Source organism: Mus caroli, chromosome 9 (assembly GCF_900094665.2).
Source record: "Mus caroli chromosome 9, CAROLI_EIJ_v1.1, whole genome shotgun sequence".
NCBI lineage: Eukaryota > Metazoa > Chordata > Mammalia > Rodentia > Muridae > Mus > Mus caroli.
The window spans coordinates 106,249,280-106,257,538 of record NC_034578.1 but is presented as its reverse complement, the minus strand read 5'-3'; the positions used below and the strand labels follow the sequence as shown (position 1 = coordinate 106,257,538).

Sequence of the window (8,259 nt, the reverse complement as noted above, 5' to 3'; positions counted from 1 at the left end):
TGTGTGTGTGTGTGTGTGTGTGTGTGTGTGTGTGTGTGTGTAGGGAAAGCCCGCTAGGCTTATTTACCACCAACCATGTGTGTGTGTGTGTGTGTGTGCAACCACGACCTTATGCCTCACACTTACACAAAGTTATGATTTTTTTAAAAATGTGCCGGGCGTGGTGGCGCACGCCTTTACTCCCAGCATTTGGGAGGCAGAGGCAGGCGGATTTTGAGTTCAAGGCCAGCCTGGTCTACAAAGTGAGTTCCAGGATAGCCAGGGCTATACAGAGAAACCCTGTCTCAGAAAAAAAAAAAAAAAAAAAACAACCAAACAAACAAACAAAAAATGCATGAAACTATGTAGATTTTACTTTTTACTGATTTAATTGCCCACTGAAGACATGGATTTAACAAGTTACAGAACAAGCCACACAGGCCCTAAAAAATCAACATACTTCTTCCTAAGTGTCCCCTGCGTTTCCCTGGGTTCCTGTAAGAATACACAGATTTGAGCAGTTTCCTTTTATACAAGCTACTCTTTTTTAAAAAAATTATAGAAGGAAGAAAACCACAGAACAAAAGGGAATGCAAAAACAAAAACAAAATGTGTTTTATGTTTATTTGCTTTTGCTTTCTAGTTTATTCTAGTCTGGAGGTCCCACCTCCAGATTTTTTTTGTTTTTATGTTTTTGTTGTTGGTTTTTTTTTTCCCCATTCATTTACCATGTCTTGTGTAATGCCACGAATATCTCAAAAAACTCCTGTCATTTCAAACACAGACAAATGTCACTTGGCCTCCTTAGCCCAAGAAATGCCAGCATTCATTCCTCCTAGGGACCAAGAATAGAGATGTGATCTGGAATGACACTAGCTAAGCCACCAACGGTCTGTAAACCTAGCAGTTTATTTACATTTTCGTAGTACCAGTGTAAACTCAAGAGGACATGGGTTGGTTTCCACCCATTGAGCCCAGCCCACTTTCCAGGCCCAGGAATAAGAAGCCTAATTATCAGTGGCACGAATGAATGAATGAGTGAATGGATGAACTAATCTATCTTACAGTGCAATAATTACTATTTAAAGAACAGGTTACAAAAGAAAAAAAGAAAAAAAAAAAAGAAAAAAGGAAAAAGCTGGGCGGTGGTGGCGCATGCTTTTAATCCCAGCACTTGAGAGGCAGAGGCAGGCAGATTTCTGAATTCGAGGCCACCCTGGTCTACAAAGTGAGTTCCAGGACAGCCAGAGCTACACAGAGAAACCCCTGTCTCGAAAAACCAAAAAAATAAAAAATAAAAAAAGAACAGGTTACATTTTACATTTTATTTTTGTGTGTGGGCACGTGCTTAATAGTATCAGTGGCAGGAAAGAAAGAATGAATCAGTCTAGCTTATATGTTTTTTAATTTTGTGTACGTGAGAGCAGGTGTACGGAGGCCAGAGTGTCAGACCCCTGGAACTGGAGTTACAGGCAGTTATGAATTTCCCAGTGTGGGTGCGGGGAGCTGAGCTCAGGTCCTGTGGCATAACAGTTAAATAGTCTTTTTGTTGTTGTTGTTTCTTTTGTTGTTGTTGTTTTAAGACCAGGTCTCTTTATGTAGTCCTGGCTGTCCTGGAACTTGAAATGTAGAACAGGATGGTCTTGAACTCACAGAAATCCATCTGCCTCTGTCTCCAGAGTGCTGGAACTAAAAGTATATGCCACCGCATCTGGCTACACTGGCTATCTTCATAGCCAAGCTACCTCTCCAGCCCCTTCACTTTCTCTCTTTTTTTATTTTTCATTTTAAATTACACATACTTATGTGTATCTGTACATGAGGAGGTACACCAGAGTGCAGCTGCCTGACGAGCCAGATCCTACGGGGCTGGAGTTGCAGGCAGGTGTGCGCCATCTGATGTGGGTGCTAGGGACGGAACTTGGGTCCTCTCCAAGAGTACTCGGCCTTAACCACTGGGCCATCGGACCAACCCCTCCATCTTGTGTTCTGAGCCAGGGTCTCTCACCGAATCTGGTGATAGATAACCAACTGACTAGACTGGTTGCCACAAGCTCTGGGAGTTGCCTGTTTTTGCCAGCAAGAGCACGAGGGTTACACTTGGGAGTAGCCACACACGGTTTTTACAGGACTGTAGGGGACCCAGCTGGCATCCTCATGCTTACAGAGCAGACACTTCACCCACTGAGCCATCCCCCCAGCACATAACACTTGTTTTTTAAAAATGAAATAGCTGCATGGATAAAATTTAATAGCATAACTACCGTGCCAATTCTGTTTAAAGTTATGGACCTTAAGTTAATAAATGAAAAGTAAGAAAACATTCTCTTCGCTGGTGTTCTTCTAAGCAAAGTAGTGTTTCTACTCAATAATGTTTCTACACACAATACATTTTCTTTTCAATCTCTGAAGTAAAATTAACAATGTTATTCTATGAAAGATGAAACTTAGTCTAGAAGCTCATATCGGGGCTGGAGAGATGGCTCAGAGGTTAAGAGCACTGGCTGCACTTCCAGAGGTCCTGAGTTCAATTCCCAGCAACCACATGGTGGCTCATAACCATCTGTAATAGGATCTGATGCCCTCCTCTATATGCAGACATACATGCAATATATTATATAATATATATAATATTATATTATATATACACACATATATACTGGCATCTTCACGCTTAAAGAGTAGACACTTCACCCGCTGAACCATCCCCCCAGCACATAACAATTGTTTTTTTAAAAATAACATAGCTATATATGTATATCTTTTAAAAAAAAATGAGGTTCAAATCAGTAGTCTTAGCACCCAGGAAGCCAAGTCAGGAACACTGTGAGTTCTGAGCCCTTTCAGGCTACAGAGTAAGCCCCTATCTCAAAAATCAAAAAATAAAGACAACAAAAATCTCTTCGAAGCTGTTGTGATGGCACGTTTATGGATCCAGGACTTAGGAGGTTGGGGCAGGAAAATCATGAGTTTGAGGCTAACCTGGGCTACTTTGCAAGACTCTGTCTCAAAGGAAAAGAGAGAAAGAAGGTGCAACGAGCTAGCTCAGCAGGCAAGGGTGCCTGCCACCAAACCTGACAACCTGAATTTGGTCTCCAGGACCCACACAGTGGAAGGAGAGAATCAGCTCCCATAGCCAATATCTGAGTTCTGTTCCCAGGCATACATGTGCACATGCATGCTCACACACACACACACACACGCACACACACGCACATACACACTCACACTCAGTTTTTAAAAAATCAAGTATGGTGTTGTACACCTTTAATTCCAGCACTCATGAAGGAGAGGCAGGCAGATCTTTGCAAGTTCAAGATCAACTAGGTCTATATAGTGAGTTTCAGGCCAGCCTGATGCCAAAAGGGGAGAACCAGTCATTACACACATAAATAAACAGATAGATAGATAGATAGATAGATAGATAGATAGATAGATGACTGAAACAAATCAAATTTGCCCAGACAATGAAGATGTGTTCAAATGCATACATGCACATATGTGTGATACACAATGGAAACTGCCTTACTCTATCGTTTCCTAGAAACAAACTCTGGAAAATTAGTTGAGTTCAAAGAATATTTATGTGCTAGCATATCTAAGTGCTAAGGATCTCAGTGTGTTAGTAATCAATTCATATACCTCACCTTCGAATGCAAGTAGCTACCTGTCTATATCTTGTGGCAGGTCACTCAGATTGTTGCTGCTGATATCCAGCCACTGCAGACGACACATCCGCAGGACACAGATAGGAACGCTGGAGAACTTGTTTGCGGAGATATCCACAAATGTAACTTGCTTCAAATTACTTAACTAGAAAAGAATGAGAGAACATTTTAATTACCCTCCATGACAGTTAACCCTGGTTGGTAACTTGACAGGATTTAGAATCACCATGGAAACCAGTCTCCGGATGGAGGGACTGTGTAGATTGAGTTAATGGTGATTGGAAGACTCCCCTCCCCCACCTCCCCGTAGCCATGGCTGGACTGCCACATTCCCTGGGCTGGGGTCCTAGGCTGCAAGCGAGCATCAGCACCCGTCACTCTCAGTTTGGCTACACAGTAGTAGTGACTACCTCAAGCTCCTGCTACCACAGCTTCCCGACATGATGGGTGGTACCCTCGAGGTGTGAGCCAACGTAAAGCCCTCCCTCCACGAGCTGCTCTCATCAATGCTTTATCACGGCATCAGGACATGTCACTGATACACCGTGTGAAGACGGGAATGAAGTTCAACTAATAATGTTTAGAACAACGTTTCTGTCTCAAAAAGCATCCATGAGTATATATGTATCACAGACCAGAGCCACTATGCGTTCCAGAGCACCTACTGTAAACCACCCATTGTACTTCCTGATGGGATACAGAAGTAAGCAGCACACTATGGCTGCCCTCCGGGAGCTGAAATTTCTACAAATAAGCAAAGCTACAAACTCGGGGAGTAAGAATTGACGAGTCTCAACTTTCAGGAAATGAAGAGTGAATTTGCCCATGGAACAGTGGCCAGGGCTCCAGAAGGATTTCACAGAGGACAGAAAACTGGAACTGGGTCTCCCAGGTGGGAAGTAGCATGCACAAAGTCACAAAAGACAGAGAGTTCAAGTCTCTTCTTGCTGCTGCTGCTGTTGCTGCTGCTGTTGTTTGTTTGTTTGTTTGTTTGTTTGTTTGTTTGATTGAGATAGCGTCTCACTACAAAACCTTGGCTGTCCCAAACCTCACTATGCAGAGCAGGTTGGCCTCGAACTCCCCATGCCTCTGCTGGGATTAAAGGCGTGTGCCACCATGGCCAACTAGAAAGATCAAGTCTTACAGAGTATGATGGTGTGATGAGAGTTGCATCAGGCTTTGACAAGTCTTGAGGAAACCCACATTTGCAAAGGCCAGGCGATGATGATAAAGATTCCTTGATCATGTCTGGCCTCGGGGGCTGAGCAGGTTGGGTTCTGCTGTTGTGGTTTTCTATCCAGAGGTCTTGTTTGCAAGATGCCAACTCAAACACATGGAGAGATAGATTTTACCTCAGTGAAAAACCTGTGAATCTTGAATGAAGTCGAACAGATGTTGCATAACTGGAACTGTTATGAATATTTGGTAGCTACTATGAAACATAAGAGCTTTTTCTTTTTTAATTTACTTATTTGAAGAGTCCACGAATAAAATTAGAGTGATCTCTCAAAGCACATTTGCAGGCCACAAAGATGGCTCAGTGGATAAGAGTGTTTGCAGTCAAGCCTGGTGATATGAGTTCGATCCCCAGGGCCTAGACTATGAAAAGAAAACCAACTACCAAGAGTTGTCCTCTGATTTCCACAAGCACCCACACGCAGAGGCACACAAAACAAATAATGTCATAAAGAAATCTAAGCTGGGCAGTGGTGGCGCATGCCTTTAATCCCAGCACTTGGGAGGCAGAGGCAGGCGGATTTCTGAGTTCGAGGCCAGCCTGGTCTACAGAGTGAGTTCCAGGACAGCCAGGGCTACACAGAGAAACCCTGTCTCAAAAAACCAAAAAAATAAAAGAGTTGCTATAGTGATAGTATCACAGCAACAGAAACCATAACTAAGAGGGGCTGTTAATGTATCAAAAATAATAATAATAACATGCTTGGTTTTTTTTTAAGTGAATAGTGTGTGTGTGTGTGTGCTGAGTGCAGAAGAGGGCATCTGATTACCAGGGGCTGGAGTTAAGGTATTGTGAGCTCAGATTGTTTGTCTGCGTGAGCAACAAGCATTCTTAACAGCTGATCCATCTCTCAACTGCATTATCCAACAAAGAAGGAAATTCCATGAATATAAGAGGCATTTCTGGCTGGAGATGGCTCAGCGGTTAAGAGCACTGACTGCTTTTCCAGAGGTCCTGAGTTCAGTTTTCAGCAACCACATAGTGGCTCACAACCATCTATAAAGGGATCTAATGCCCTTTTCTGGTGTGTCTAAAGACAGCTACAGTGTACTCACATAAAATAAAATAAATAAACCTTAAGAAAAAAAAAGAGAGAGAGAGATTTCCCATTAGTTACTTTCATCAGTGGCAAAGCAAAACATTTATAAAGCACACTGAAACTGACAGTTCTATTTGCCTACAAATCCCAAGGTCATTAGATGAAAGGAGAGAACTTCAGTTGAGAAAATGCCTCCATAAGATCAGCCAGAGGGACATTTTCTTATTGGTGATTGATGGGACGATTATGGAAGTTATAAATAAATAAATAAATAAATAAATAAATAAATAAAGAGTTAGAGACTAAAGCAACTAACCTAAAAATCCAGTCTCAGGAAGCTAAGGCAAAAAGAGACTGGTTGTTTGAGGCCAGGCTGGGATACACAGGAAGACCTTGTCTCTTAGAGACAGAGAGAAACAGAAACAGAGACAGAAAAAGAGAGAAAGGGGCTGGTGAGATGGCTCAGTGGGTAAGAGCACCCGACTGCTCTTCCAGAGGTCCAGAGTTCAAATCCCAGCAACCACATGGTGGCTCACAACCATCCGTAACGAGATCTGGCGCCCTCTTCTGGAGTGTCTGAGGACAGCTACAGTGTACTTAAATATAATAAATAAATAAATCTTAAAAAAAAAAAAAAGAAAGAGAGAAAGACAGACAGAGACAAAGATCCATTATAAGAGTTTAATATCAGATTCAAAATAGCAGAAGAAAAAAATCAGAGAGCTGAAAGGCAGGCCAAAGAAACTCTCCAACCTAAAGAGGTTTTAAAAGATGAAATCTGGAGATGGTTAGATGGCAGGGGTTTTAATTTTCCCAAGACCCTTTATTGAACTGGTTGTCCTTTCTTTACTCAATTATATGGGTGATTCTGTTGAAAAATTAATTGATTGTAAATTTAATATAGTTAGGCGTGGTGATGCACACCTTTAATCCCAGTATACATAGCAAGTTTCAGGCCAGCCAGGACTACATAGTAATACTCTATCTCAAAATAAAATTATAATGTATATGCAAATATATTATAGAGGTTTATCTCTGCAATCTCAATTCTGTCTTATTTTTCTGTCCATCTGTCTGTCTGTCATCTGTCTTTATGTAAATTCTTTGCTGTGACTTTATAGTAAGTTTTGAAGCTGCATCTCTAGCTTTGTCCTATTTTAAAGTTGCTTGGCAACTCATATTTTCATGTAAAGCTCAAGAACAACCTAGCAATAAACAAACCAAAATATGAGAGGTTTTAGTAAAAGTTTCTCCCAGTACAGAGCACTCCGTGTCATGAGTTAAATAAAAGCAAGTCATAGGGCAGACACACTTGTTTCTTACTTCAAAGGGGAGATCCATCAGGTCCAGATTCCCAGAACAGTCCAGTCTCTCTAGATTCTCACAGTCTCCTAGCTCCGGGGGAATACTCTTCAAATGGTTGAAACTCACATTGAGTTCTTTCAGGTTCTTTAAGCGACCTAGCAACACAAAATGTCAACCTCCATTGAGTAGGTTCTTCAAATTCTTTTAAGAACAGAAATAAGGGCTGGAGAGATGGCTCAGCGGTTAAGAGCACCGACTACACTTCCAGAGATCCTGAGTTCAAATCCCAGCAGCCACATGGTGGCTCACAACCATTTGCAAAGAGATGTGATGCCCTCTTCTGGTGTCTCTGAAGAGAGCAGTTGTGTACTCGTACATAAAACAAATAAATCTTAAAACTGTGTTTAAAAAAAAAAAAAAGAACAGAAATAAGCTGGGCAGTGGTGGCGCACGACTTTGATCCGAGCACTTGGGAGGCAGAGGCAGAGGTAGGCGGATTTCTGAGTTCGAGGCCAGCCTGGTCTACAGAGTGAGTTCTGGGACAGCCAGGGCTACACAGAGAACTGTCCGCGGTTTGCGCTATGGTTTGCTGGTCGGCTTCACTTCCCTAGTTCTCTCATCCTCGGTGACACTAGCGTTAACGTTAACGTGCATTAGTTACTTTATCATGACCAAAACTTGGAGAAGAGAGTTTGAGGTTGCAGGGACCTGGTGTTTAAGAGCACTAGATGCTCTTCCAGAGATCCTGGGTTCATCTCCCAGCATGCACGCGGCAGCTAATAACCCACTGTAACTCCATTTCTAGGGGACCCAGCACCCTTTTTCTGGCCTCTTCAGGCACTGCAACATGTGGTCCATAGCCACATGTACAAGCAAAACACCAATATGCACAAATAAAATGTTTAAAAATTGAAAGGAAAAGCCGGGCGTGGTGGCGCACGCCTTTAATCTCAGCACTCGCGAGGCAGAGGCAGGCGGATTTCTGAGTTCGAGGCCAGCCTGGTCTACAAAGTGAGTTCCAGGACAGCCAG

At 42.5% G+C, this 8,259-nt stretch overlaps 1 protein-coding gene across 2 annotated transcripts in view; it reads right to left on the bottom strand.

Annotated features, from left to right (window-relative positions):
- The window catches only part of Lrrc2 (leucine rich repeat containing 2), a 23,582-nt gene that overhangs the window by 2,922 nt on the left and 12,401 nt on the right, over positions 1–8,259 (bottom strand). For both annotated transcript variants that reach the window (XM_029481045.1, XM_029481046.1), the window contains exons 5-6: positions 7,247–7,383; positions 3,647–3,792 (exon numbers count right to left, since the gene is read on the bottom strand). In XM_029481045.1, the coding sequence (XP_029336905.1) occupies positions 3,647–3,792; positions 7,247–7,383 (283 nt within the window). The remainder of the gene's footprint in view (positions 1–3,646; positions 3,793–7,246; positions 7,384–8,259) is intronic.